General features: G+C 50.3%; 11 protein-coding genes across 11 annotated transcripts; 6 read left to right on the top strand and 5 right to left on the bottom strand.

The window, feature by feature from the left end:
* Window positions 1-776: 776 nt before the first annotated feature.
* NOG2 (putative GTPase NOG2) lies at window positions 777-3,555 on the top strand (the record flags this gene model as incomplete). The annotated part of the gene is made up of 8 exons (XM_076628189.1): window positions 777-870; window positions 974-1,275; window positions 1,361-1,678; window positions 1,741-1,899; window positions 1,966-2,520; window positions 2,581-3,184; window positions 3,250-3,373; window positions 3,441-3,555. The coding sequence occupies 8 exons, from the start codon at window positions 777-779 to the stop codon at window positions 3,553-3,555; spliced, it is 2,271 nt and encodes a 756-aa protein (XP_076491590.1).
* Window positions 3,556-3,938: 383 nt separating this feature from the next.
* JCM6883_007357 (choline/carnitine O-acyltransferase) lies at window positions 3,939-6,379 on the top strand (the record flags this gene model as incomplete). The annotated part of the gene is made up of 9 exons (XM_076628188.1): window positions 3,939-4,035; window positions 4,096-4,386; window positions 4,456-4,564; window positions 4,625-4,846; window positions 4,913-5,006; window positions 5,070-5,241; window positions 5,310-5,900; window positions 5,968-6,105; window positions 6,180-6,379. The coding sequence occupies 9 exons, from the start codon at window positions 3,939-3,941 to the stop codon at window positions 6,377-6,379; spliced, it is 1,914 nt and encodes a 637-aa protein (XP_076491589.1).
* A 320-nt stretch (window positions 6,380-6,699) lies between these two features.
* GPH1 (glycogen phosphorylase) lies at window positions 6,700-10,746 on the top strand (the record flags this gene model as incomplete). Its single annotated transcript, XM_076628187.1, has 19 exons — window positions 6,700-6,741; window positions 6,825-6,869; window positions 6,943-6,955; window positions 7,018-7,052; window positions 7,143-7,508; window positions 7,568-7,765; window positions 7,835-8,230; window positions 8,355-8,388; window positions 8,448-8,561; window positions 8,683-8,692; window positions 8,762-8,849; window positions 8,917-9,162; window positions 9,227-9,484; window positions 9,561-9,874; window positions 9,936-10,036; window positions 10,107-10,286; window positions 10,363-10,455; window positions 10,548-10,610; window positions 10,703-10,746. 19 exons carry the CDS (start codon window positions 6,700-6,702, stop codon window positions 10,744-10,746), a joined length of 2,640 nt encoding a protein of 879 aa, XP_076491588.1.
* A 538-nt stretch (window positions 10,747-11,284) lies between these two features.
* JCM6883_007355 (ubiquitin family protein) lies at window positions 11,285-12,980 on the top strand (the record flags this gene model as incomplete). Its single annotated transcript, XM_076628186.1, has 9 exons — window positions 11,285-11,320; window positions 11,408-11,496; window positions 11,583-11,721; window positions 11,795-11,883; window positions 11,996-12,134; window positions 12,211-12,299; window positions 12,473-12,611; window positions 12,685-12,773; window positions 12,872-12,980. The coding sequence occupies 9 exons, from the start codon at window positions 11,285-11,287 to the stop codon at window positions 12,978-12,980; spliced, it is 918 nt and encodes a 305-aa protein (XP_076491587.1).
* Window positions 12,981-13,376: 396 nt separating this feature from the next.
* FUR1 (uracil phosphoribosyltransferase) lies at window positions 13,377-14,589 on the top strand (the record flags this gene model as incomplete). The annotated part of the gene is made up of 7 exons (XM_076628185.1): window positions 13,377-13,563; window positions 13,648-13,677; window positions 13,743-13,760; window positions 13,841-13,940; window positions 14,085-14,209; window positions 14,284-14,484; window positions 14,558-14,589. The coding sequence occupies 7 exons, from the start codon at window positions 13,377-13,379 to the stop codon at window positions 14,587-14,589; spliced, it is 693 nt and encodes a 230-aa protein (XP_076491586.1).
* Window positions 14,590-15,731: 1,142 nt separating this feature from the next.
* Window positions 15,732-16,331, bottom strand: ACP1 (acyl carrier protein; the record flags this gene model as incomplete). Its single annotated transcript, XM_076628184.1, has 4 exons — window positions 15,732-15,769; window positions 15,841-15,900; window positions 15,971-16,049; window positions 16,155-16,331. The coding sequence occupies 4 exons, from the start codon at window positions 16,329-16,331 to the stop codon at window positions 15,732-15,734; spliced, it is 354 nt and encodes a 117-aa protein (XP_076491585.1).
* A 121-nt stretch (window positions 16,332-16,452) lies between these two features.
* On the top strand, window positions 16,453-16,878 carry JCM6883_007352 (uncharacterized protein; the record flags this gene model as incomplete). Its single annotated transcript, XM_076628183.1, has 3 exons — window positions 16,453-16,519; window positions 16,593-16,721; window positions 16,787-16,878. 3 exons carry the CDS (start codon window positions 16,453-16,455, stop codon window positions 16,876-16,878), a joined length of 288 nt encoding a protein of 95 aa, XP_076491584.1.
* A 288-nt stretch (window positions 16,879-17,166) lies between these two features.
* On the bottom strand, window positions 17,167-20,222 carry ADE57 (bifunctional aminoimidazole ribotide synthase/glycinamide ribotide synthase; the record flags this gene model as incomplete). The annotated part of the gene is made up of 11 exons (XM_076628182.1): window positions 17,167-17,777; window positions 17,837-18,040; window positions 18,109-18,380; window positions 18,445-18,628; window positions 18,689-18,827; window positions 18,889-19,040; window positions 19,108-19,635; window positions 19,694-19,760; window positions 19,825-19,919; window positions 20,002-20,101; window positions 20,175-20,222. 11 exons carry the CDS (start codon window positions 20,220-20,222, stop codon window positions 17,167-17,169), a joined length of 2,400 nt encoding a protein of 799 aa, XP_076491583.1.
* A 1,088-nt stretch (window positions 20,223-21,310) lies between these two features.
* JCM6883_007350 (uncharacterized protein) lies at window positions 21,311-22,506 on the bottom strand (the record flags this gene model as incomplete). The annotated part of the gene is made up of 4 exons (XM_076628181.1): window positions 21,311-21,625; window positions 21,691-21,833; window positions 21,896-22,116; window positions 22,199-22,506. 4 exons carry the CDS (start codon window positions 22,504-22,506, stop codon window positions 21,311-21,313), a joined length of 987 nt encoding a protein of 328 aa, XP_076491582.1.
* Window positions 22,507-22,801: 295 nt separating this feature from the next.
* On the bottom strand, window positions 22,802-25,438 carry DPS1 (aspartate--tRNA ligase DPS1; the record flags this gene model as incomplete). Its single annotated transcript, XM_076628180.1, has 12 exons — window positions 22,802-22,877; window positions 22,944-22,972; window positions 23,037-23,331; window positions 23,398-23,713; window positions 23,774-23,860; window positions 23,918-24,077; window positions 24,141-24,272; window positions 24,335-24,546; window positions 24,604-24,696; window positions 24,778-24,835; window positions 24,909-25,050; window positions 25,179-25,438. The coding sequence occupies 12 exons, from the start codon at window positions 25,436-25,438 to the stop codon at window positions 22,802-22,804; spliced, it is 1,860 nt and encodes a 619-aa protein (XP_076491581.1).
* Window positions 25,439-25,656: 218 nt separating this feature from the next.
* On the bottom strand, window positions 25,657-27,509 carry JCM6883_007348 (uncharacterized protein; the record flags this gene model as incomplete). The annotated part of the gene is made up of 3 exons (XM_076628179.1): window positions 25,657-26,146; window positions 26,206-26,919; window positions 26,992-27,509. 3 exons carry the CDS (start codon window positions 27,507-27,509, stop codon window positions 25,657-25,659), a joined length of 1,722 nt encoding a protein of 573 aa, XP_076491580.1.
* Between the last annotated feature and the right edge of the window lie 255 nt (window positions 27,510-27,764).

Here is a 27,764-nt window from a genome sequence, read left to right as displayed (position 1 = left end):
GTCGAGAAATCGAGATCAAACGAGATTCAAGCTGTCGGATCGAGGGCAGGTAAGTGATGAGCGGCGGAGGGCAGGGAGCACAGGCAAGAGAAGTTCCGAGATGGAGAGGTGGAGAGGGGAGAGGGGGAAGATGAAACTCACAAGTGTTCGAATTAACTCTAAATTGTCGATGACTGCTATGAGCTTCCGGCTAGTGACTGACCGTGTCTGACTGTTTCGGTTCACGAGTGTTCGGTCGGTGTAGAAGTCGTGCGGGCGGAGAGAAGAGTTGACGTGGACGAGGTCGAGAAGATCGAAACAAAAGGAGTAGAGGGGAGGCTGTTCACTCGGTGGATTCGAGAGAGGTTGCGCTAGGTCGAGCTCGCCGTGGTCTTGAAGTACTGTGAAGAGCTACTGTCGTAGTCTAGAGTCGAGGGAGTGATGAAGGGAGTCGACCTCCGGGCTCTCGAACTCGTCTTTCCCGTGCATTTTTACACTTTCTTCCTCAGACAGATTGTGACAATACGAATTCGTGTCCATATCTCGTAAGTAGGCCGGAAACATATCCGAATCCGTTTGACAAGAGAGCAATAATTGAACAGTTGTCGCGAGAGGAGCGGTTCTGACTAGACATCACCTTACGACCCGTATCCATGTTGTACTAGCACGAGAACTGTAAGCAGCAGAAGAGAAAATAGTGAGGGCGATGTCTCGTAAATTCTGGAAAGTGAAAAAAGTTCAGTTCCTTCCTCCTCTCTCCACCACCCTCACCCAAGCCGGCAGTCACCGATTCAGAGATGCCGCGCGATACATCAAACCCGACTACGAAGGCGAGGAGTAGCAAGCATGCGGCTGCGACCGGATTGAAGACTGGAAATATTAGAACCAAAGGTTAGTCAACTTCTCCTCAACCTGCCACCTGAGCACCCGTTCCCGGTGGAAAAGATACCCTGAGCTGTTAACTGACAATCCCTCTCATCGGTGTAACGTATAGGAGAGAATTTCTACCGAGATGCGAAACAAGCGAGAAGGGTCAACATGCTCTCCGGTAAATCTGGACGAGCGATCCGAAATGCGGACGGAAAGATCATTCAAGAAGCAGAGTTCCAATCGAAGGAGATTACGCCTGGTCGAGTACAACCGGATCGAAGATGGTTTGGAAATACGAGAACGATCTCTCAATCCGCTTTGGAACACTTCAGGGAAGGGATGAAGGAGAAGACGGCCGATCCTTATGCGGTCGTGTTGAAGAGGAACAAGTTACCCCTGAGTTTGTTGACGGATGCAGTCAGTGGAGTAAGTTTTCATTTCGTTTTTCTCTTCAAGGTCTTTTCTCCCTTTCTATCAGGGGACTAACTCCCTTTCGTGCACCTCCGAATAGAAATCTACTCCAGATCTCACGACGACTGAACCTTTCTCCGATACGTTCGGTACGAAAGCTCAACGAAAACGACCTCGTCTCGACGTTGGATCGATCGAAGAACTCGCCGGCGCCGTCGCTTCTCACGCTCAATCAGTTCAAGACGCTCAAGTACAGGCAGAGAAGGATCAAGCGATCAGTGACTTGAGGGATACGGAGGGCACGGTTGACCCCGAGTCCTTGAAGAGGCAAGAAGAGGAAAGTCAGTTGGGAAACGTGCAACAGGATTGGATTCTTGGAGCTGGAACGAGTAAACGTATTTGGGGAGAGCTTTACAAGGTGCGTTCTCGTGAGCTTAGAAAGTTGGGCTTGTAAAAACTGATGATTTTCGCTCGTTTCAGGTTATCGATTCTTCCGACGTTCTCCTTCACGTTCTCGACGCTCGTGATCCTATTGGTACTCGTTGTGACTCGGTCGAAGCTTATCTCGCCAAGGAGAAACGAGGAAAGAAGGTTATCTACGTTTTGAACAAGGTCGATCTCGTTCCCGGATGGGTCGCTGTGAGTCTCCTCATTCCCTTGTTCCCTCCGAGACGCTCAACCTGACCTCGAGCTCCTGTATACTAGGCTCGATGGTGCAAGATCCTTTCCAAGACTCACCCTACTATCGCCTTCCACGCCTCGATCAACAACTCGTTCGGAAAAGGATCCCTCATTCAACTTCTCCGACAATTCTCCTCCCTCTTCTCCGACAAGAAACAAATCTCCGTCGGATTCATCGGATACCCGAACGTCGGAAAATCCTCGATCATCAACACGCTCAAGAAGAAGGCAGTTTGCAAAACTGCTCCGATTCCGGGAGAGACGAAAGTTTGGCAATACATCACGTTGATGCGAAGGATTTACTTGATCGATTGTCCTGGAATCGTTCCTCCTTCGGCACGGGACACCGAATCTCAGAAGGTCCTCAAGGGTATCGTTCGAGTTGAACATTTGTCGGATCCGGCTTCGCATATTCAATTCTTACTCGATCGAGTCAGGAAGGAATACCTCGCGAGGACGTATGGAGTACCGGAATGGGAGAACGCGGAAGATTTCTTGACGAAGTTGGCGAGGAAGACGGGGAAATTGCAGAGAGGTGGAGAGGCGGATTATCGAACGGTCGCTACTTTCGTTATTAACGTGAGTCCTCTACTTCCTCTTTACTAGTGACATGGCTCTGAAACTCTTCCCGTGCGATAGGATTGGATTCGAGGAAAGATCCCATACTTTGTTCCTCCTCCCGAGCCCGTCGACGCCGCTGGTAAACCGCTCCCTCGACCTCTCAAACTCGGTTCCGGAGTCGCTTCCACCACTCCCGTCGCCTCGACATCCGCTTCGAAACTCGATACCGATGCCGAAGGTAACACGATCAGGAAACTCCCTGGAGTTACTCAACCGCTTCACCAGATTGTTCATTCGACGAAATTCTTACCGGATGATAACAAGAAGATTGAGGATGATGAAGATGAGGACGACGAACCGGTTGATTCGAGCTTCTACGTAGAGGATGATGACGAGGAATGGGGAGGCATTGCGAGTGAAGGTGCAGATGGACTCGAAGATGATGATGAAGAAGAGGAGGGAGACGAATCGGCAGAACCGCTAGAGTGGGATGACCTCTTCGCGAACGCTGAAGGTGCTCTCGACAAGGCTGAAGAATCGTTCGTGACTGTCGACGATGACGAAGAAGAACTTAGCGGAGACGAGGAGGAGGAGGAAGTCGAAATTATCGTCGATCAACCGAAATCCGCCGCTGCTGCTGTCACGAAAGCTTCGAAGAAGAAGGCAGCTGGAAAGAAACGCAGTATGTCTAACCTGATCATCGCTAAAGTCGAGTGCTTCGTCGACTGACTTCTTTCGTTCGGTTAGACCGTGCTATCGACGAAGTTTCTTCGGAGGACGAGGACGAGGAAGCTAAACCCGCCAAGGAGGCTCGTATGACTACGAACAAGAAGAAGGCTACCAACTTCTTCACCACTGCCAACGTCAAGAAGTGAGTCTCGACATCCTGAATCGAGTGTTTCTGTTTTACTGACTTTTGCTCACCCTTCCCGCAACAGCAAATCGAGACGAGGTGGACCCGTCAAAGACCAAGCTGCACGACACGCGATCGGCCAAGGCCAAAAGGGTAAAGGAACTGGAAAAGGTCGTCGGGGACAAAGGAGTACTCTATAGAAAACCTTTCTTCCCTCGATTTTCCTTCCGCCCTGTACTGTTTTATCTTGCCTTCCTTTCCTTTGTTGCTGTACACTGTACTCTCCTTTGGGTTGTTCTCGAGTCTTTCACTCTCGCATTGCAGATCTTTCTCTTTCAATCGAGAGCTCTCCACGAAAGAAACTTCGTTCGAAATTCTCCTTCTCCTTCTCTCCCTTCTTCCTCTTCCTTCTTTCGCCGACACATTCTTCCCACATTGGTTTCAGCTACAGAAGAAGCATACGTTGTCTCGAGGTAGACTAGTAACATCGTAAGAGGAGTGACCGGTCTCTTCGAATCGCCGGTGAGGAAAGAGAATTGAAACTTTTCCCGAGTCTCGCTTTCTCTCCAATCTTCCTTCACTCATGCTCCCTTCTCGTCGATTCGCAGTCCAATCGGCAAAGCTTTCACGCACAATGTCTTCTACTCGTACCAACAAGTCTTCGGAAGTCGGTCCTATGCGTCAGTCCATTCTCTTCTCTTCGGGAGTTTCCTCACTGACGTTTCACTTGCCTCGATCAGTTCGACACGAATCTAGCCTCCCAAAACTCCCAGTACCTACTATCGAAGAGACTGCACAGAAATACCTCGCTTCTATCCGTCCTTATCACACTCCTCAAGAACCCACGTCGTCGACTTCCCCGCTTCCGACCTGGTCCGCATCTGAGAAAGCAGTCAAAGAGTTCGCTTCCTCACCTCTCGTGAAAGAGCTGCAAGATCGACTCGTCAAGAGGGCCGAGGAGAAGGAGAGTTGGTTGTCGGAATGGTGGAATGAAACTGCTTATTTCGGTTGGAGAGGTCCGATTGTACCTGGTAAGCCCGCTTTCTTTCTCCTGAGATCCCCCGCCAGCTCATGAGGAGCTCATATTGTGATTGATGCAGGCGTCAACTACTTTTACAGTCACAAAGACGATAAATCTCGCAGAAATGGTCCCGCTCGAGCAGCAGCTCTCACTCGAGCTCTCCTCTTCTTCCGACGACTCGTCGTTACGTAAGTTCACTTCCTAGCATTCTCTAGAGTAGGTACTGACTCGGGCGTATTGAACGGTAGGCAACAACTCGAACCCGAAATGGCTCGCAAAACTCCTCTCTGTATGGCTTCCTACAAGTACTTGTTTAACGCGACTCGACTCCCTACCGCTCCTTCCGATACGGCGAAGATCTACGACCCGAATCAAAACAACCATGTCGTCGTAGTTCGCAAGAACAAGTTTTTCGAAGTTCCAGTCGTTGATGAAACGGGAGAATGGCTCAGTGAAAAGGAGCTGGAGACGTAAGTCGTAGATCGATTCAGTCATGAGAAAAGCTCCGAAGCTAACTCGAATAGTTCTCCTTACAGTCTCTTCAAGCAAGTAGTCGAAATGGCAGGAAGCGAAGCGGATGCTAATCCCGTTGGAGCTCTTACTGCAGCTGATCGAGATGTTTGGACCAAGGTGAGCCTCATCGATCAGTTCTCGTCGAAGTCGAATCGATCCTAACGAAAACTTCGGTGTTAGGCTCGAGAACAAATCGTCTCACATGATCCGAAGAACCTTCAAAGTCTCGAGCGTATCGAATCCGCAATCATTATCGTCTCTCTCGACTCGACTAGTCCGGTTACGAGAGAGCAAAAAGCTCGAGGTCTTTGGGTTGGAGATGGAAAAGACCGATGGTTCGACAAGCATCAACGTGAGTCATGCTTTTCTCCGCTCGATGTTCTTTCGAGACGAGTGCTGAGTATTGAACATGGACCACAGTTGTCGTTTTTGAGAACGGCAAATCTGGATTCAACGGAGAACACTCTTGCATGGACGGTACTCCTACTTCTCGACTCAACGACTGGCTCTGTCGATCCCTCGACATGGGCAAAATCGACCTCGGCGATTCTTCCCGTTCCGCCTCGAACCTCCCTAAAGTCACTCCTATCACCTTCTCCCTCCCTTCTCCCGCCAAGACGGCGATCAAGAAATCGATCAAAGCTCACGACGAAACGATGGCGAAACACGATCTCGCCGTTCTCGAATACGCCGGTTACGGGAAAGACACGATCAAAACGTTCAAGACTTCGCCTGATTCGTACGCTCAACTCGTCATGGGACTCGCGTTCTACAAGATGGAAGGAAAAGTCGCACCGACGTACGAGAGTGCTCAAACGAGGAAATACCGATTGGGTCGAACTGAGGTGATCAGGAGTACGACGAATGAGGCACTAGCGTGGTATAAGAGTATGGAGGATTCGAGTCGATCCGATACGGAACGATTGGAATTGTTCCGAAAGGCGGCGGCGAAACATATCAAACTTGCGGGAGAAGCTGCTGATGGACGAGGAGTCGATCGTCACCTTTTCGGTCAGTTTCTTCTCCCTCGTCAGAGACTCTTGTCGAGAGTAGTACTGGAATTGTCGTGATTTTACAGGTCTGAAGAAAGTATTGAAAGAAGGAGAAGAACTTCCTGCGATTTACAAGGATTCGACTTTCGCTCAATCGAGCAACTGGGTGCTCTCGACTTCGCAACTCTCGAGTGAATACTTTGACGGATGGGGTTACGGTGAAGGTTAGTCTCATCTCTCTCTGCGATTCTCCTTTCGAGCGAGAAGAGCTCAAACGTTCTCTTTCTTTCCCTCGCAGTCGTCGATGAAGGTTACGGACTCTCGTACTCTGTCAACAACCGAACTCTCCGATTCATCATCACTTCGATGAACCGAGGACCGAACAACAACGTTCAAGCGTTCCGTCACTACCTCGAGGAAGCTTGCAACGACGTTCGAGAGGTCGTCGAGAAGGGAATGGCGGCAGAGGGTGGGAACGAGATCAAGGCTAAGCTATGAACGAACCGAACTACGCTGCTGTGAACCTTTATGGATATATCTAAAACTTGAAGACTCGATCGCTATCATTTAGACCCTGGTTTTTTCACTCTCGCTCTCTCTCTCTGTCGTTTACTCATCTTGCAAAGCAAATTTCAGTGACTTATCTTCTCTACTCGAAGCGTTACAGTTTCGGAGAGAGAGAGAGGTCCTTTCGATATGGCTCAGGTTGCGAAATCGGATCGCAATCGGAATTGAGGGGAAGACGCTGCTCGAGCCCCTCCCACGTCTCTCCCCTCCACTTCACTTCTCCTGCGACGCTCCGTCACCACTTGTGCAACATGAGTCGCTCAGCCTCGGGTACAACAACTCCCACGGCGTCTGTGAGTCCCTCTCTTTCTCCTCTTCCCCACTTCCGAGCTGTTTCGAGGACCCTCACTGACCACTCACCCTGCCCTTGCTGTAGACCTCGATCAATCCATTCGAAGCGCAGAGACCTCGCTACCACAAGGTGAGTGCCGCGTTCATCGCTGAAAGCGAGGGAGAAGTGACGCCAAGCTGACTCTCTGTCGTCTGTCTGACAGCGAACAGCTACAGGTACACTCGTTGATCTACTCTAGACGGCAACACAGCTGACTGAAGAGATCTTTGGTGTTCAGGATTCATCCCCGAAGGACAAACATCGCTCAATGAGGTGAGTTGTGTAGTTTCGCAACCTCGAACCGACTCCTGTTCCCCAATCCCGCCCTTTCGTCTCTGACCCGTTTCATACGGTGATTGATAGATCTTTCCCGGAGACAAGAACGTCTGGAAAGCCGCCGTGGCCGCGAACGACAAACGATTCGCAAAAGATGCCGAAACGATTTCAGCGAACGTTGTCGGCATCCTCGCGAGTACCCTCTCCCGTTCCCCTTGGAACGTCGACGAGTTCGCCCTCTACCAAGCAGTCGCCCTCTCAACTCGTGATCGCCTCATGAAGAACTGGCAAGCTACGCAACTTTATCACACACAGCAAAAAGTGAAACGAACCTACTATTTGAGTTTCGAGTTCTTGATGGGTAGGAGTCTGGATAACGCGTTACTCAATCTCGACGTCAAGAAACCTTACGAAGAGTCGAGCAAAGCACTCGGGTTCCCTCTTGAAGATCTCGTAAGTTTTTCTTTCCTTCCTCTCGCCGAGTTATTTAGCTCATCTCTCGTTTATTCCAGCTCGATGTCGATCCCGAAATGAAGCTCGGAAATGGTGGTCTCGGACGTCTTGCCGCGTGTTACCTCGACTCTGCATCGACTTGCGATTTGCCTTGCTGGGGTTACTCGCTTCGATACCAGTACGGAATCTTCAAACAGGTTATCGACTCGGAGGGAAACCAGGTAGAGCAGCCTGACTACTGGTTGGAATCAGCTGATGTGAGTCCGGTCAGGTCGAAACGTTCCGAGTTGTCCAAGCTCATTCGTTTTTTACTGTCCCTCTTGCAGCCTTGGGAAGTACCTCGACTTGACGACGCGATCGAGATCAAATTCGAAGGTCATGCTACTCGAGGCAAAGATGGAAAAGGACCAGGAAAGTGGGAAGGAGGAGTCAACATTCTCGCGGTCCCTTACGACGTTCCCGTCCCCGGCTACAAGACTACGACTACGAACAACCTCCGTCTCTGGCAAGCTCGTCCGAAAGTCTCCTTCGACCTCTCGTCTTTCAACGCAGGAGCGTACGAAGCCTCGGTTCGTGAAGCTGAACTCGCCGAAACGATCACTCGCGTTCTCTACCCGAACGACAACACGGATGAAGGAAAGAAGTTGAGGTTGAAGCAACAAGCTCTATGGGTCATGGCTACTCTCAGTGACATTGGGCGTCGATTCAAGAAATTGAACAAGGTGAGTTCGAGTCCGTGCGAGGTGATTGCGCTCACGAAGCTTTTGCCTGAGCGGTTCTGTTTTCCTCGCACTCTCTTCTTTCAGTGGGCATCTCGATAGTAGCTGACGTCTCGCCTGTCGCCAGCCGTGGTCCGAGTTCCCGGACTACAATGCGATTCGTAAGTCTTCTCTTCTCGAGATTTTGACTTCGCACTGACTTTGATCTCCCTTGGCGTAGAACTGAACGACACTCACCCTACTCTCGCTATCGTCGAGCTTCAACGTATTCTCGTCGATGAAGAAGGTCAAGATTGGGATCAAGCTTGGAAGATCGTCGTCGCTACTTTCGGTTGTACGTTTCTCTTCCCGATCTTGTTTCCATGTTATCGAGCTGACTTATTTCGACCGCATTGCAACATCCCACCTTTTACCTCATTGTCACCTATCTCGTCTTACCGTCTCGCGTTCCTCAGACACGAACCAGTGAGCATCGTCTGCGTTATCCCGCTCCTTCTAGCTTGACTGACAAGGCTTCTTCGGCTTCTCCGACAGTACGGTAATGCCAGAAGCGTTGGAGAAATGGAGCGTTCCTCTTCTCGAACACGTACTTCCCCGACACCTTCAGATCATCTACGACATCGTTCGTCCTTCGAGATTTCGTCTCTCGGCAGACTCGAGCTGACTTCCGTCTCTTTTCCGCCTCGCAGAACGCTTTCTTCCTCCAAGAAATCGCGAAACGTTATCCAGGCGACCACGGAAAGCTCGCTCGCATGAGCTTGGTCGAAGAGGGATATCCGAAGCAAATCAGAATGGCGAATCTCGCTGTCGTTGGTTCTCACAAAGTCAACGGAGTCGCAGCTCTTCACAGCGACTTGGTCGCTTCCGACCTCTTCCCCGATTTCGTAGAGTACTTCGGCAAGGATAAGTTCATGAACGTGACGAACGGAATCACCGTGCGTCTTTCTACCTCTCTTCCGTATTTCTAGACGCCGACTGAGTCTGTCAGTCCTTCTTTAGCCTCGTCGTTGGCTCTTACAAGCGAACCCAGCCCTCGCTCGACTCATCACCGACACGTTGAAGTCCGAAGAATGGTTGACGGATCTCACGAAGCTCGAAGGATTGTCGAAATTCGCCGATGACAAGACGTTCGCTCAGAAATGGCGAGCTGTCAAACAAGAGAACAAACGTCGACTCTTTGACTACATCCAGGACAACCTCGGAATCTCTCCGAATCGAAAAGCTCTTGTTGACGTTCAGATCAAACGAATTCATCAAGTGAGCTTTGACTTGTTCTCTCCTTCTCTCGTGGTCTCGAGCCAGCAGGTTGACATCTTGAATGACCTCGAAACAGTACAAACGTCAACAAATGAACATCTTCAGCATCATTTTCCGTTACCTCGAACTGAAGAAGCTCTCTCCCGAAGAACGTTCTCGAGTCGTCCCCCGATTGTGCGTATTCGCAGGCAAAGCTGCTCCCGGCTACTTCCTCGCGAAAACTTTGATTCGTCTCGTCAACGCCGTCGCGAAAGTCATTAACGTCGATCCTGAGACCGCCGAATACCTTCAAGTCGTCTTCCTCCCCGACTACACAGTTTCCCTCGCGGAGATCGTCATTCCAGCATCGGATATCTCGGAACATATCTCGACTGCCGGTACGGAAGCCTCGTACGTCTGTCTGTTACCTGAGCTGTGCGGAGCGTCTGCTGAGGTCTCTTCTGGAATGCAGAGGTACCTCGAACATGAAGTTTGCTCTGAACGGAGGACTGATCATCGGCACCTACGATGGTGCGAACGTCGAGATCGCTCAACACGCTGGAGAAGACAACAGTCCGTCTTCTTTTCCCCTCCTCCGTTCGCCTCTCCTCTGTTTCTGACTCTACGACGTCTGCTTCTACAGTCTTCATCTTCGGTTTCCTCGCACACGAAGTCAAAGAACGACGGCAGATCCACCAGTTCGGGAACCCTCAATACCCCGCCGAACTCCTCGAAGCGTTCGAGTTCATTCGAAGTGGCAAAATTGGAGATCCGGGTCCTTTCGAACCTTTGATTCGTGCGATCTTCGAAGAGAAGGATTACTGTGAGTTCTCAGACTACTCATAAGCTCAGCGAGTCGAAGGCTGATCGCATGATTCGATTCGACGGACTTTTGTTAGATCTCGTTTCGGACGACTTCCTCTCGTACCTTGAAGCTCAAAGGATGGTCGATGAAGCTTTTGTGGATGAAGAGCGATGGACTCGTATGACTAGTGGGTCAAATCGCTCTCTTCGACAGATCTTGCGAGAGAAACTCAAGACTAATGGTTTCGCTCTCTGCGTTTTCCTTTCTTCCTTCCTTCAGTTCAAACTGCCGCCAAGATGGGTTTCTTCTCCTCGGATCGCTCCGTCATGCAATACGCAGAAGGTAAGACCTCGCTCTTCTTCCTGCTATCCGTCTTAGCGGTTCTCGAGTACCAGATTATGAGCTGATACCGCTGGTTCGTCTTCGCTCAACAGAGATTTGGAACATCGAACCTCACAAGATACCTGACTCAATATAACAGCCTTTCGCCAAGAAGGAAGGGTGGGAAAACCGAAAAGGAAATGCAGGAATCAACGAGAAAGTTTCGCAAGACAGGCTGAGAAAAAGCTCAAAGGTGTTTGTTTGGATTCGGAATGTGATTTCAACTTAGCAGTACCCGACTCAGTGTAATTCGTCTAGTTGTGCCACAGAATGAGCTTGGACGAGCGAGAGAGCAACGAAAGAATACGATGGAAAGTTTACAATCAGAAATTATGTAATCAATTGAAGTTTGTTGACTGACTACTGACTCGACCGCGAACAAACGTCTCGAAGGTTCTCGCGTTTCCCACGTTCCCTTTCTCCCTCTTACTTCTCACTTTCTCACCACTTCTCTCTCGAGATCTTACCAGAACTACACACCTACACTCACAGTGCGTCTGATCAACCTCGCCCACCTTTCACCGCCCCCGCGCTGTTCCCTTTTGAGCGCCACTTCGATTCAATCGTGTCATTCCCCTGACTCTCTCTCTCTCTTCTCTCTCACAGCAGCCACTCACTCACACGCACAGTTCATCATGCAAATCTTCGTCAAGACTCTCACGGGAAAGACTGTACGTCTCTCCCTTCCTCTCCTCGAACCGGATCCAGATAAGCCGGATTCGGAACTGACGCATCTCGCTCCCCTCCCCTCTCTCCAGATCACTCTCGAAGTCGAGTCCTCCGATACTATCGATAACGTCAAAGCCAAGATTCAAGACAAGGAAGGAATCCCCCCCGACCAACAACGGTAAGTCTCTCGCTCCTCCCCCTGTCCCGCTGTCCGATTCTATTCTGCATGCAGTGTACTGACTCTCATCGAATTCCTACGCTCAGATTGATCTTTGCCGGAAAACAACTCGAGGACGGTCGCACTTTGTCGGATTACAACATCCAAAAGGAATCGACTCTTCATTTGGTTCTTCGTCTCCGAGGAGGAATGCAAATCTTCGTCAAGACCTTGACCGGAAAGACCGTGAGTCGACGAAAGAGTCTGTATCGCGTGCGGAAACAAGCGGAACTAATCTCTTCCGTCTCGAACCTCACAGATCACTCTCGAAGTCGAATCTTCCGACACGATTGATAACGTCAAGGCCAAGATTCAAGACAAGGAAGGTATTCCCCCTGACCAACAACGGTAAGTAGTATCTCCTATCCCGTCGTTGAATCGCAGAAATGCGTCGCGTCGGGAGTTTTCTGCTTTCGCTTGTTTCAATTGCTGACCCTTTGCTCCCCTCTCCGTCCTATAGTCTCATCTTCGCTGGAAAGCAACTTGAGGACGGTCGTACGCTCTCGGACTACAACATCCAGAAGGAATCGACTCTCCACCTCGTCTTGCGCCTTCGAGGAGGAATGCAGATTTTCGTGAAAACCCTTACTGGAAAGACCGTGAGTACCCGTTGCCGTTAGATCTGTCGTTCTCGTCGAAAGAGATCGCTCATCTAAGAGTAACTTGGTGTCACAGATCACTCTCGAGGTCGAATCGTCTGATACGATCGATAACGTGAAAGCGAAGATTCAAGATAAGGAGGGTATCCCTCCTGACCAACAACGGTTAGTCGAGTTTTCTCATCCACCTTCCGAGTTCCCGTACTCGAATTCACGTCAATGAATCTCGACCACTGCATCCGAGTCGTGAATTCGAGGACCGGAACTCGAAGTCGTTTGCGGAAATTCCGTCTCACAGTTGCAGCTACTGACATGCTTGAATGTCGGCTTGCAACTAGATTGATCTTCGCCGGAAAGCAACTTGAAGATGGTCGCACTTTGAGTGATTACAACATTCAAAAGGAGTCGACTCTTCATTTGGTCCTTCGTCTTCGCGGAGGAATGCAGATCTTCGTCAAGACTTTGACTGGAAAGACCGTGAGTCGACGAGAGAGTCAGTATCGCGTGTGGAAACAAGCGGAACTAATCTCTTCCGTCTCGAACCTCACAGATCACTCTCGAAGTCGAATCTTCCGACACGATCGACAACGTAAAGGCTAAGATTCAAGACAAGGAAGGTATCCCTCCTGACCAACAACGGTAAGCAGTATTTCCTCTCCCATCGTCGAATCGCAGATATGCGACGATCTTTCGGCAGCTCGTTTTCAGATGCTGATCCGTTTTCCCCTCTCCTCTAGTCTCATCTTCGCCGGCAAGCAACTCGAGGATGGTCGTACGCTGTCAGACTACAATATCCAGAAAGAATCGACCCTACACTTGGTTCTCCGTCTTCGTGGTGGATGCTAAGTTACTTCTTTCTCCTAGTCTTTCGTTGTAGTCTCGACTCTTCCACCACCTTTTGTTGTCTTCTTTTCACTCCACTGAATTTACTACCACTCGTTTCAACGAACTCAGTTGCTCGAGCTTGCTGCGTTTCGAGAGAATGGGCGTCCCTTTCCTTCGTCCGAGCGTACGCCTTCAACTCTCGTCTTGGGACAGCTCACCCGAGTTGACGGAACGGACGTTATCGGTCGATAGCGGTTCTCTCTATCGCAACACAAAGACTGCTGGAAGTGATCGAGTGCGAGACAGCGGACGAGTTTTCGCGGATCTCCCGCTCTCTCTCAATTCACTCTCGAGTTTCTCCACCTTATCCACCTCTCTCCCTTCTTATCACCTACACTTCTCTCTTCACTCGTCGTCATGTCTACTGCTCCTCAACAACAACAGCACACTTCGATCTGTCCCGCCGATTTACCGGCAAACGTTTTCACACTTCAACGAACTGGTCAACTCGCGGCACTCTTCACTATCATCCGAGACACGAACACGCATAGGGGGGATTTCGTGTTCTATGCTGATAGGATCTGTAGATTACTCATCGAGGAGGGTCAGTCTCCCTTCGACGACGGTTCTTGGACTTTTTGCGAGTTGTAAACTGATCAAGCGAAATTGAACTGGCACACGATTACAGGACTCAACCATTTGCCTGTGGTAGACAAATGTGAGCTCAATTGAACTACCCTGGCCCTCGCCTGCTCTTACTGACGCAGTGTCGCGAGTTTGTAGCTGTTTCAACTCCGACAGGTGAGTTCTGACAGAGTCCTTCTGGCCGCCCTACAACTATCAGCGCGAGGGCTGACAGTAGCGTTCGACTGATTTCGCAGGCTTGAAGTATGAAGGAGTTGGATTCGAGGGAAAGATTTGCGGAGTTTCGATTATGCGAGCTGGAGAAGCTATGGAAGCAGGTTTGAGGGAGTGCTGCCGGTGAGTCATATCCTTCAAGCATCTCTACTGGAACCGTCAAGCACCGTGCAGCGACTGTAGACGACGGACGAGGATGCTCCCTAGTTTCCATTTTTCGCAGAAAACTGATTCTTAATTCCTCGCTACCTCCCTCCTATTTGACAGTGCGGTCCGGATAGGAAAGATCTTGATTCAACGAGACGAAGAAACCGCTCAAGCCAAACTATTCTACGCGAAACTTCCCGACGACATCGCATCTCGATACTGTCTCCTTCTCGATCCTATGCTCGGTTCGTCCCCTCGTCTTCCTTCTCTCGCTCCCCTTCTCTTTCATTTGACTGACGGCTACTCGCGTCGTGGATAGCTACGGGAGGATCCGCAATCAAAGCCGTCGAAGTCCTAATCGACCACGGAGTCCCTCAAGAACGTATCATCTTCCTCAATCTCGTTTCGTGCCCTGAAGGACTTCGAGCAATGCACGATGCCTACCCGAAAATTAAGATTGTTACGGCGTGGGTCGATGAAAAGCTCAATGAACAGAAATATATCGTTCCAGGATTGGGAGGTGAGTTGTGTCCCCACGTGAACCAGTTTCCACCGTAAGAATGAGCTGATCCAGTCGGGATACCCCTGACCAGATTTCGGAGATCGATACTTTACTTCGAACTGAACTTGTTGAGACGCAAAACGACTGCTTCTCCCGAGGAAGAACGACAAGCGGAACAGGGAACACGGGACTCGAAGAAGACTGGTCAGACACGTCAGATGGGGTCACTTTGAAACGACAGTGCTTGTATAAGATTTCTTGCAACTTACGGTCTCTTATTCGCAAACTTCAGCTTGCCTCCGTCTTGCTCGCTTCCGATTGCGGTCACCTCTCGCTATAAGTTTCGTCCGCGCTCGGTGATCTGGAGGTTTCGCGTGCCGTAGCCCCTCGTACGAGCTCGAGATACTGATTGTTGTTCTGTCCTTCACTCACCCTGGAAGTTTCGATCGCTTGAATTCCGCAGCGTTCGTCTTGTCTCGGCATATGTATCTTTTTGTGAGCTCTGTGATGCTCCTTACCGTGAGCGGGCGCAATCGGGCGACGTAATGATAAGGCGAGCTTGCGAAGCGAATTTTGTATTTCGGTTTCAGTGCTCGATTTCGACTCCTCTTTCAAGCCAACTGCCGTTTCTGTCGCTGTCTCGTGATGTCACCCTCGCTTGCTGTTTTAAAAGCTGGAAGCCGTCGGATCCAAGCTCGTCCTCATTCCAGCTCGGGGCATTGAGGATACGTGCGATGAACCAAGTGGCAGAACAGCTCAATGCTTTCAAAGCGCAAAGCGTGCTGCTGAAGCGCATGCTAGTCCTTGTGAGTCGGGAGCAACTCGCTCGTGTTCAGAGAGAGGGAAGCCGACGAAGCGAATGGCAACAAACCCGAATGACTGGAGAAATATGAGAAACTTGTCTTCCGATCCGAGCAAGCGACGATGTTCGAAAGCCGAACCATGGCTGTCTGAGCTACAACCTAGCACTAGGACGTCATGCCAGCCGTTCAGAGCTGCGTTCTTCGCCGCTGGAACCGCCTGAGCGAAACGGATCACACGCGAGAATCTCGAGATGATTGCGCTTTCCCGAGCTAGAACGCTCGATCTCCGACACGAGAGAAAGATCAAGGCTTCATGTCGTCCTCGGACAAACGCGAGGCTTGAAGAGCTCAAGGAGTGAACGACAATATCAATGTTTTGTATTTTTAATTTTGCGGTTAACTTAGAACAATTTCTCTCGAACCCCGCTTCATTCATTTTCTACACGGTCAGTCGTGATATGTTTAGTGAGCTTCAGGAGACTTGGAGATGTAGTCGATAGCTGCAGAACAAGATACAAACGACGAGTTAGCGAAAGTGCGAGGTAAAATGAAAGGGAATTGGAGACTGTACCTTCTCCAACGGTGGTGATTCGGTCAGCGTCCTCATCGGGGATCTCGATAGCAAACTCCTCTACAATGCACCAACATCGAGAGAGTCAGCTGGAGAGAGCAAGTCCGAAGAGAGATGGGAAAGAACTTACCCTCAATAGCCATTACGACCTCTACGGCATCGAGAGAATCAAGACCGAGATCGTTGGTGAATGCAGCAGCGGGGGTAACCTACGCTCAATCACCATCATCGAGTGAGAATGAGTTTCATCTTTTCGAACGAGAGAGAACTCTCTACTGCTTCCCAAAGCGGGATTCGGACGGATGGAGACTTACCTTGGTAGCATCTACCTTTTCGAACGATTTGAGAACGTCTTCGATACGGGCCTTGATCGAATCTTGGGAGAGGGAAGATGCGGCGTAGAATCGCTGTTGAACGGGGAATCGGAGAGGGGTAGCGACGGCTTGACGCGCGAGAGGGGCAGCGAATGATCGGGTAGCGAGGCGGAACATGGTGAATAGAGTAATCAGAGGTTTAGATGATGAGGTCAAGGGAAAGCGAATCGAATTCGATCCGAAGTCTCCTCTTTCTCTTGTTCATCTCCCTTCTGTTCGATACCCGAGGAGGTCGAGAATGTCTAGAAGTTCCACTCCGAGACCGGCCTTCGACTCGACTCAAGCTGCTGGACTACTCAAATCTGGTAACGTTCTCGTTCCTCTCTCCTTTCTCTCGCACTCCAGCTCACTCTGTGCTGTTACCTGTGACGATGACAGCATTCCAAGCCGAACTCGAAGCGGTACATCGAGCGGGACCCGGACCAGCAAAAGCGGAAGTGTACAAAGCTCCGAATCAGTCGAGCGGAGGTGCATGGGGCTCAGGAGGAGGTGGTTGGGCGCAGAAGCGTGAGTTCTGTCATCCTCCACATCGTCGATGTCGGGATGAGCATGCTCATTCGCCATCTTGACAGCTACGAACGGGTTAATGGCGGATGGGAAAGATTTCGCTCAAGCTCTCGCAACAAGTCTCAACAAGGCGAAACAGTCAGAAGCAAAGAAGTAGTAGCAGTCGTTTCGTAAACCTTTGCATGTTGTATTATCACTCGTCAGCAGCGTCTCTGATCCGGTCAAAGCAAGAGAAGGGAAGCGGTTTTTGTCTAAACGATACGAGGCTTGTCTTTGCAGTGACGGCGTTGTGTAGAGGGAGGGTAGGAGTGTACGAGACAGAGACAGGGGGAACTAGTGTACAATAAGAGAAACACACCAAGAAAGAAATCCTTCGATAATAAAATGCGCCTTGTTGCCCGCGCGAACACAAGAAAAGTTGAGAACCGTTCACACCTTTCGACCCCTATAGTTGTTCAACCCATCGGTTCAAGTTCTCCATCTTGCAACCTTCCCCAGCGACCGTTTCTCCGATCGTAAACACTTCCGCCTTCCCACTCTCCTTCAAAGATTTCGTCACTTCCTCAACCTTGTCCTTCGCGACAACAACGACCATTCCGATACCACAGTTGAACGTACGAGCCATTTCGTTAGGATCGACGTTACCTTGCTTCATCAACCATCTGAACATTGGTGGGAATCGGAACGATCCCGCATCGACGGTGCATCCGACTCCCTTCGGTAAAACTCGAGGAATGTTTTCCGTGAAGCCTCCTCCCGTGATGTGAGACAATCCTTTGATGAGACCTAATCGGATCGCAGGTAAGAGTTGTTTGACGTAGATCGTCGTGGGGGTTAGGAGTTCTTCTCCGATCGTCTTTTCGGGGTTCCAAGGTGCGGTTGCGGAGAGGGAGAAGCCTTGGGAGTCGACGATCTTGCGGACGAGAGAGAAACCGTTCGAGTGAACTCCGGAGGAAGCGATACCGAGGAGGACGTCTCCAGGGGCGATCGTAGGTTGAGGGAGGACGAGTTCACGTTCGACAGCTCCAACGGCGAATCCAGCGACGTCGTAGTCATCTACGTAGCGGAAGGATCAGTATCCTGCAGGTGTGGATGGAAAGAGAGAGCTGACTGACCTCCGTGGTAGAGAGAAGGCATTTCAGCCGTTTCACCTCCGACGAGAGCGCAGCCCGACTCCAAACATCCATCAGCAACTCCCTTGACGACATCGGCGGCAGTAGGGACTTCGAGATGTCCACATGCGTAGTAGTCGAGGAAGAAGAGGGGTTCAGCTCCTTGAACAATCAAGTCGTTGACCGACATTGCGACGAGATCGATACCTGCGATGCGCTCAAAAGATCAGTCCCAGGTAGCGGAGCAGCAGAAAGAGAGAATGTATGAATTTTACCGATAGTATCGTGTTTGCCATAATTCTGTGCAATCTTCAATTTCGTTCCAACTCCATCAGTTCCCGAAACCAAAATCGGATCTTTGAATCCCGCCGCCTTCAAATCGAACAATCCACCGAATCCACCAATGACCGAATCGGTACCGATTCGTTTCGTCGCTTTCACGAAAGGTTTGATCTTTTCGACCAAGGCGTTCCCGGCATCAATCGAAACTCCAGCGGAAGCGTAGGTCATCGCTTCGGGTTGCTTGGATTCTTGTTCGAGGAATGCACTGCAGTTAAACGCATCCTGTGAGTAAGGGCTGAAGCAGAGAGAGGAGGAGGATGGGAACGAACCGGTAAGCGATATCTTTTCGGAAAGTCTTTCCTTCGAAATGAACGCAATCGACACCCTTGTAAGCGAGAGCTTGAGCCTCTTTGAGAGTAGGAGCAGTAGCAGTAACGGCGAGAACTCGGCCTCCGTTCGTGAGGATTTGTCCTTCGGGGTTTGAGGTAGTTCCAGCGTGGAAAACGAAAACATCTATTCGAGAGAAACGTTAGTTGACTGAGTAAGATGCGAGAGAGGTTGACGGGTACTCACTCTCGGGTAGAGGGTCGAAAGTGATGACATCCCCCTTGGGGTATTTGCCCGGGTAACCTTTCGCTGCGAGAACGACGGTAACTGCTGCCTCTTTCTTCATTTCGAATTTGACGCAATCGAGTCGGCGTTCGACACAAGCCTGTAGCGAGCGAGGACCTGTCAATTCTTGTCCAGGGAAAGAAAGAATGAAAGGAGGTCACCATCATGAGCTCTGCGAGATCGGTATCGTCGGAGAGAAGGGCGAGGAGGGATTGAGTTTCGGGGTCTCCGAATCGTACGTTGTATTCGAGAACCTTGGGTCCATTGGGAGTGAGCATAACTCCGACGAAGAGCATGCCGACGAAAGGAATACCTGTCATCGACGAGAAACTTTCGTCAGAACTCGAGAGATTCAGAAAGATAGAAACGTGTGAACTGACCATCCTTTCGCATTCCATCGATAGTAGGTTGAACGATCGTCTTCATGATCTCTGCCTCGACTTCGGGAGTCGAACAAGGAGCAGGTGAATAAGTTCCCATTCCTCCCGTGTTGGGTCCTGTGTCTCCTTCTCCAATCCTCTTGTGATCCTGAGCTCCCGGGAGAGCCAACGCCGTGTATCCATCCGAGAAGGCCAAGATACTGATCTCCTGTCCCGTCAAACATTCTTCAATAACGACTTCTTCCCCGGCTCGACCAAATTCTTTCGAAACCATAATGTCTTTCAATCCTGCGACGGCTTCCTCTTTCGTCGTAGGGATGACGACTCCCTTTCCAGCTGCGAGTCCGGAAGCTTTAATGACGATAGGGTGGTCGACGGCATCGAGGTAGGCGAGAGCGGAATCGAAATCGGTGAAGTTGCGGTAGGCGGCAGTAGGGATCTCGTGTCGAGACATGAAGACCTTCGAGAACGTCTTCGATCCTTCCATAGCAGCGGCTTGAACAGAGGGTCCGAAAACGGGGATACCGACTGGGAACGAGCGAAAGGTCAGAAAAGCGAAAACTGAAGAATATGAAAGATCTCTCACCTTGACGGAAAGCTCCCTCAATGCCATCGACGAGAGGTTGTTCAGGACCGACGATGACAAGGTTGACCTGACCAGAAAAGAGAGATCAGTCGCGAATTCATGGAAACGAGAGAGGGGAGCGGTGAACTCACGCTCGAACGAATAGCGAACCCAACCAATCCATCGAAATCCTCTGAAGAGATCGATACAGATACAGTCTTGTCACCAAACTGAGTTCCTCCGTTACCTGGTAGCAAGCAAGACGCATCATGAAATCAGGTTCAAAAGTAGATTCTCCTTAGATCTTCCTGAAAGAGAGGGGAACTCACCAGGAGCAACAAAGATTTGGTCTACTCGAGGACTCTGAGTAAGTTTCCAGGCGAGTGCATGCTCCCTTCCTCCTGCTCCGACGAGTAGAATCCGGAGTTTCTGCAATTCAAGGCGGGGGAAAGAGAAGATCAGCTCTCTTTCCAGAGCAGCGAGAGAGGCGAAGGGAGCTCACCTCGGGTTCGAATACACGAGCAAAGTCTGCACTAGCTCGAGGTCCCATCTTCGGTTGGAGTTCTGGCAAGTTGGTTCAAGGTGCACAACTTGTCGAAACTTTTTTCTGTGAGTCAATTTCAAAAAATAGCAGATCCCTCAAAGAAGCTCGAACAAGCGACAAGAGACTACAGTCTAGCGTATACTGCAGTTTCCAGCAGTCAGGTCAGGGAGAAGAGAGAATGGAAAATTGACAGGGGTTCTCAAGGGGAGGTTAGAAAAAGTGAGAGGAGAGAGACATTCAGAACCTCGAGACCCAACTCTTACTCCTTTCTTCTTCACTCATATCAGTAGTCATCTGCCGAGTTAGTCCTCGTCTCCCATACTCTCCCTTCACCACCACCCTCGACTACACGACAGCAACAACCTCTCTCGACGGCCTCTTCCGCGCCGTTTCAATTTTTTTTCGGTGACTCAATCAGCTGACCCTCTTCTTTCTCTTCTTTCCTCTCCCTTCCTGCTCTTCCATCCCCGTTCTACTCGAACAGTATGCGTGACAAGTGGCGCAAGAAGCGCGTTCGTCGTCTCAAGCGTAAAAGAAGAAAGATGCGTGCTCGCTCGAAAGTGAGTCTCTCCCCCTCTCCCTCCTCTTGTCTCCCTGCCAATGAGCAATCGTTGACCTGGTGTCTTTCTTTTACAGTAAACGACTCACCTCGTTTAGTTACTTCGTCGACCGCTCCCCCTCTACCCTCAAACTGAAATAAATGGAAAAGAACAAGAATTACCTCTATCACTACTAAGAAGAACTCGGATCTATCTGCTCAGAGCTGGAATCAGGCGGTGGAAGGAATCTCATCGGATAGGAAGAGAGATTGGATCGGGATTTGCGGGACGAAAGGAAAGGGTTCATGAAAGGGCTCGACTATCAACCTACGACTTTCTCCGATTTCTTTACTCGTCTCGTTGGTGTACTTGAAGCTGTCTGGACTGGCGATGGGTGGTTACCTCTGGTTATTCTGAATGTGACAAGTAATTTTCGTTCTCTCCTATTTTCTTTTTCCCTTCTCTCGAGAGCTGGCCGCGAGAGAACCTTGCGAGTGAGGAAGAAGTGCAGACGATGCGGTGTATAGCACGAGTAACTAATCTAAGGAGTTATATCTACATATTCGACAAGATTTGCGCCGTCGTATTCGCCGACTTCTCCGCCTGTTCCTTCTTCTCCTTCTCCTCCAATTCCTTCTTTTTCTTCGCCTCCTCAACCTCTTGCTGCGTCCTCAATTTCCCATGTTGTCGCTTCTCTTCCCGCTCCGAGTAACGGTCACCGAACAAATCGAAGTGAGGTTGAAGGATGAGAGTCGTTTTCACGAGCTCTTCGCAGACATCGACGAGACGATCTCGGTTCGAAGAGGGGAGGAGTCGGTCCGATGGGGTGAAACATGTCCACGCTTTTGGGATTGAGGATTGATTAGGAATCTGAACGGCGGAGAAAAGCGTCAGTCGAAGGAAAGAGAGAGCAGAAAGAGAGAATTTTTGCGTACGGTGAACATTCGCATCCATCTTCCGAGTAATCGAAGAGTATTGACGACATTGAAAGATTGAGAACCTCCGTTGACTTGAACTACCGCGAGTGTTCTTCCTTGCGTTGGTCGAACCGAACCGACAGAAAGAGGAATCCAATCGACTATTGACGAGGAAAACTCATCAGCCTTGCCTTGTGCAATACCACGATGGTGGGAGACGTACTCTGATTCTTGAAGCACCCAGTAATCGCACCATGTTGTTCAGGACAAGACCACAATTGTCCATTCGACCATTCCGACAATGCTCGAAGTTCCTGAACTTTTTCGTGTTTGTCGCTCACGTCGTCCTTCACGGGGAGTCCAGTCGGGTCGTACACTCGTACGTCGACATTGAGTTTTGTCAGAATTCGAGCGGCTTCGTACGCGGTTAAACGGGAGAAAGAACTGTGAGAACGTCGAAACCGAAAATCGAATCAGTCTCATGTTCGAAAAGCAATCTCGGTTTTGCGCTTTCGCCAGTACTCACCGGGTTCTCAACGAGCCATAAAGAACGAGGATCTTCAGCTTCTCCGGTCGTTGCGAAGCCATTTGCGACACCGTTTCTAACTCCAAATCATCGACCCAATCCTTCTCCTCCGGCGTGTTCTTCGTCTCGAGGAAAGGTCTATACAGTTTATTGACCGCTTGTAGCTCCAACGAATCGAGAGCTTGAACGGAAGCAGGCCGAGGGAGGGAAGAAGAGGCCGTCATGAACGGTTGAGTGAATCCGAGAGAAGGAGTCGAGATAAGCGGAGTTGCGGCGGTTCGGAGTAGTCGAGTACTCGATCGTAGCATCTAAGGTAAGCCGAGGTCCTTTGTTGTTGGCGAGGCTGGGAGAGACGGTGAGGCGAAAGACGCGAGGGAGAAGAGAGTTTTGGAAATTCAAATCGCAAAGTTCTTCGGTTGTCAAATCGCTTGGAAATTTGAAATTCGGACCAGGAGAGCGAGAACGTGCTCAACTTTGTGAGAGAGAGGTTTCGATTTACAAGGTAGATGAGAGGAGGAGAGGAGAGAAGGGAAGTACATCCAAGTGAAAGGTAGAGAGAGTGGTGAATTATAAGGTTTGTCTATCGGGAAAGAGAGAGCTGATCTAAGGCGAAGTCCTCTTGGGGTCACGTGGGAAGAGAGAAGAACGACGAATGTTTCCGAGTTTGAGGAAGAGCATGCTATGGAGGGAAGTAGCGGGTCAGCTGGAGTACAAAGGAGCGGAGTACAGAAAAGTGAAAACTCACACGACACGCTCGAGACCGATACCTCCTCCCTGTTGAATAGATACGATCGAGGGTCAGTCCAATGCAGAGTGAGGCACAAGAGAGGAAACGTACAGCGTGAGGCGGACATCCAAGCCTGAAAGCATCGACATAAGGTTTCATATCTTCGGGGTTGATACCACTCTCCTTCATTCTCGATTCGAGCAACGAAGCGTCGTGTACACGTTGGGCACCGGAAAGAATCTCTTCTCCTCGCATGAAGAAATCGTAAGAGTTGGAAAGTTTCGGGTTCTCAGGGTCGGGCATCGTGTAGAATGGTCGGATCTCGAGAGGGAATTTGTCGATAATGTAGTAGTCGGTGTTGTACTTCTCCTTGATGATCTTTCCGAGCGCCTTCTCCGAAGAAGTGCTGCAGAGAGAGACAAACGAGTTCAGTCTCGGCTGAAAGAAGTTCTAGGAACAGTTGAAGACTCACCTCATGTCATCCGTGTCACCGATAGGCGCAGGAGGAGTTCCTTGCTGTACACCAGCTTCTTGCAAGAGTTTGATCGCATCACGGTGTTTGAGGACGAGGGTTTCCGGCAAGAAGGTGAACTCTTCGTGAGGGAATTGACGTTTGACGATATCGATCTCGTCGGCGTACTTCTGTTTCAATCCGGCAAAGATCGACTTGAGCATACCGTCGATCGTTTCCATCGCTTCGTGGTAGTGTTCTTCGAACGCCATTTCGAGATCGAGTCCCATGAACTCGGTCAAGTGACGGTGAGTGTTCGAGTCCTCAGCCCGGAAAACTGTTAATCGAACGTCAATCCTTCAACCGCTCACTAGAGAGTGAGAGGTGTCGGACTAACCGGGACCAATTTCGTAGACCTTTTCCATATCGGCAGCGATACACATTTGTTTCGCGAGTTGGGGAGATTGAGCAAGGAAAGCGATCGCTGCAAAATCAATCCGTAAGCTCTTCATTCATCTCACACTCAGAGAAGAGAGCTCACATTTGAAGTAAGAGACACGGAAGACGGAGGCACCGGATTCGGTAGCAGCTCCTTGAAGTTTGGGAGAATGAATTTCGACGAATCCTTGACCGTTGAGGTAGTCTCGGAAAAGGTTTCCAACTCCAGATTGGATCTTGAAGATGGCTTGGTTGGTGATAGTCTGCAAAGACGTTTGGATTGGTAAGTAAAAGACGACTCGCGAGGAGAAAGAGTGCAAACTGACTCGGAGATCGAGGACACGGTTGTCAAGTCGAGTGTCAAGAGCGACGTTGACACCTTCCTCGGAGTCGATAGGTCGGAGAGCATCGTTCATGTTGAAGGGAAGTTGATGAGGAGCTTCGGAGATAACGTGAATCTGCGGCGAGGCAATTCTTTCTGTGAGAGTCGAACGAGAACGAAGCAAGCTTTGAAACTCACCTTCTTGATCTTCAACTCTACATCTTGAACCGTGCAGGACTTGACAGTCTCGGCAGCCTTTTGAACGGTTCCCTCGACGAGAACGATCGATTCGGCGTGAACTCCCTCAACCCAACGAACCATCTTCTTCGAGACGAGTTCAGGCTCGACTTGGACGAGACCTTGGATAGTGTGTGCTTGTTGACGGAGAACGACGAAAACCATCTTGGAACCTGTTAACGAGAAAGATCAGTTTTTGCTGAGTGCGAAAATCAGAAGTTGCTTCTTACCTTGAGCACGGGAAGTTTGGAGACGGGCACGGAGGAGAACGGGTTGACCCTCGTGAGCGGAGGTGATCTCATCGAGCTTCCATCGCTTAGCACCTGGAGTAAGTCAATCGAGAAGAAATCCGTCAGTTTTGCGTTTCGTTCTCCCTGAACCAAATTTCCTCGTAATCAACTGACCAGTTCGGGTCGAAGAGTTGTTGAGGGGAAGAGTTCCGTAGCTATCAGGAGAGTAATCCTATAAGAGCCGTTCAGCGAAGAGGGATGAGCGATTAATAAGGAATCTGAAGAATCGAATACGAGAGACTCACCCTGTCGCCCTCCTCCTTTGCCTTCTTCTCAGCAGCTTCCTTCTCTGCGATCTTCTTTGCTTTCTCTGCCTTGATACGTTCTTTCTCCTCTGCCTTCTCTCGCTTCTTTCGCTCACTCTTCGATTCGGGTTCTCCATTCGCGCTGTTTCATCAAGCAGTATCCGCGGGTCAGCAGACTAGATCGGGAGCTCGGCTGGAAGAGTCTCAGACTACTCTCTACTAGCACGCGGTAGCTGAAATGCGATGAGAAAGCGAGGGAAATTGACTCACTTTAATCTCACGGGTTCGGAATCCTTCGAGTCGGTCGAGTGGTGAGAGGCAGCGGGAGTGCCGGTGTGCGACGAACGACTAGGGGAGCTCGACCTCGAGCTGTGAGGGTGTAGAGCCTTGTCGACAATATCTTTGATGCCCGTCATTTTGAATCCGGCGGCTTGAACAGGGAGAGTACGGGAGTAGTGTACGGTGCGGATTGAGGTAGATCGAAGTTGGGCTGAAGCGGCTCTGGTAGCGAGTCGAGACACTGAGAGCATGCAAAGAAGTCTGGAAAAGGTTTCCAAACTGATGAAGCGCGCACAAGGTGCTTTTCGCTAGTAAATCCCCCTTTGACCGTTGCAGTCTGCGTTGTATCAGCTACGCTCTCGAGCCTCTTCACAAGAGGTCACTCAGGTTCGGGCGAAAAAAAGCGAAAAGATGGTTTTCACAAAAAAAGTGACTGAATCGCAGCCCAAACCTCACAAGGGGTAAAGGTTTACTCGAACGTCGTCTTCCTACCCGTACTTTGAACGATCGCCTCACTAGCACGTTGAGCCATCGCGAGTGCCGCACCAGGTTTAGCCCTCTCTCCTCCTTTCCCTCCTTTGCCAGGTCGTTCTTCCCTCCTCGGTCTGTCTCCTCCGAATCCGTCTCCTCGAGGAGCCCTACGAGCTGCAGGAGGTCCATCGTAGAATCCACCTGAAGTGGCAGCCGTAGCGGCAGCAACCATATCGGAATCGTCCCAATCTCGTCCTTTGCGTTTCTCTCCTCCTCCTCTCGCGGGTCGTGCATCATCTTCGTCGCCTCCTCGTGCTCGTGCAGCTCCGTTCGCTTTACTGACGGCACGAGTACCGAGTCCTCCTCGACGAACAGCTTCGGCTGAAGCGTATTCGACGTTGAGAGATCGACCGTTGAGAGAGTGGTTGTGGAGGTTGAGGAGTGCTCGTGTAGCTTGAGCGGGGAGATGGAAATCGACGAATGCCCATCTGCAACAATGAAAGGAAGTCAGTTCGGCTGAGAGCGAAAGAAGGGAGAGAGAACTGACCCTTTGCATTTTCCTGTATCTTCGAAAGTACCAAGTCGAACCTTTCGAATACCGGCAGTTTCAGCTTTCGTGAGATCGAGAGGTCCTTTCTCCTTCTTCTCCCGTTTCTCCTTCCTCGGTTTCTTCGCCGTGAGATCCGCATCATCGTCGTCGACCATTTCTTCCTCGGCGTCCTCTTCTTCCGACTCCTCTTCCTCACTCGACGAGGAGCCATCCTCCTCCTCCGCTTCGCTCTCAATCTCACTCTCATCCTCGTCCTCATCTTGTCCCTCTTCTCGCTTCTTTTTCCCTTTACTACTCTTCTTCTTTTTCTCCCCTTTCGCCTTCTTCTCCCACTCCCTACTCCTCTTCTGGTTCCGATCAAACATATCCCTAATATCATCGACGACCGTCTCGAACCCAAGATTCCCGATGAACAAAGTCGGTCCGGCGGGATTCTTTTGTCGATTCAAGATCTTCCTCGCCGTTCGATTCAAAGTTTGAGGGGGTGCCGTCGTGCCCGTTCCGCTAGCTGCCGTCGAGGTAGAGGTGGAGGGTTCGGAAGGTTCAAGGGCGGAAGGATCGAGAGGGGGGAGAGTTGCGATCGAAGGAGCAGGTCGTCCGGTGTAATCGGTTGAGGCTTTGATCAGGAGTTTACGTCCGTCGAGATTTTGTTCAGAGAGTCCGACGGCGACTACTACGTCGGTTTCAGTAGGGAAATCGAGGTATGCGAATCTGCAGAACGTATCGGCGTGAGTTTCATAGAAAATTGAAGAAAAAGTGAAAATCGGGAAAAGTCAAACTCACCCTCGATTGTTCTCGTGAGATCTTTTTCCATTCGGCATATTGATCCTCGTAATATCCGACAAACCCCTCGCCTGGAACCAAGCGAGTAAATCCCTCGCATGAGTCGCGAAATTCATATTTCCCACCCAAACTCCATGCGCCGACCTCGCTGGAGTGTTCCCAACCGCCGTTCCACCGATCATCAACGTCGTAGCTCCAGGTGCTCCTCCAGCAGCAGCAGTTCCCTTCTTCTTCCCTGCTTGAGCATGTTCTACTGAATCCGGATCTTCTCCAGCCGCTTCTAACGCCAACCTCCTCTTTTTCGCTTGACGTTTCTCCTTGTGAGATAAAGGAGTCTCTTCGATAGCGGCAGCTGCTTCTTCTGCTTGTTGGGCTTGTTGTTGAGCGAGTTCTTGTTGCTTTTCAAGTTGCTTCAATTTCCGTTTCTCCTTGTTCGAGAGTCGTTGTTCCCCTCCTCCTCCTCCTTCGACTGGTACTGTACTGGCTTCGGGAGGTGCTATAGCGAATTCGGGATCCATGATGGGAGTGATGGAGATTGATCGCAAGAAGAGCTCAAAAACTTTCCGAGTCTTTCTCGTCAAATTGTAATTCGACAGTACTGTAATCACCTTACTGTACTGTATAGTATACTTCGCGTTGTTATTGATAGGAATCCGCAGCATCGGAAGTCAACAAAACAACTTCCCACATCGCTCGGTAATTGTCTCGCTCTCTTTCCCACTTTCGCTCTTCGACACCACGCACTCGACAGTCTTGAAGCGCACGGAGAACAG

This window comes from Sporobolomyces salmoneus, assembly GCF_050403485.1.
Source record: "Sporobolomyces salmoneus JCM6883 DNA, S_salmoneus_JCM6883_v1_ctg1, whole genome shotgun sequence".
In the NCBI taxonomy this organism is placed as follows: Eukaryota; Fungi; Basidiomycota; class Microbotryomycetes; order Sporidiobolales; family Sporidiobolaceae; genus Sporobolomyces; species Sporobolomyces salmoneus.
This window is presented reverse-complemented; position numbering and strand designations above follow the sequence as displayed.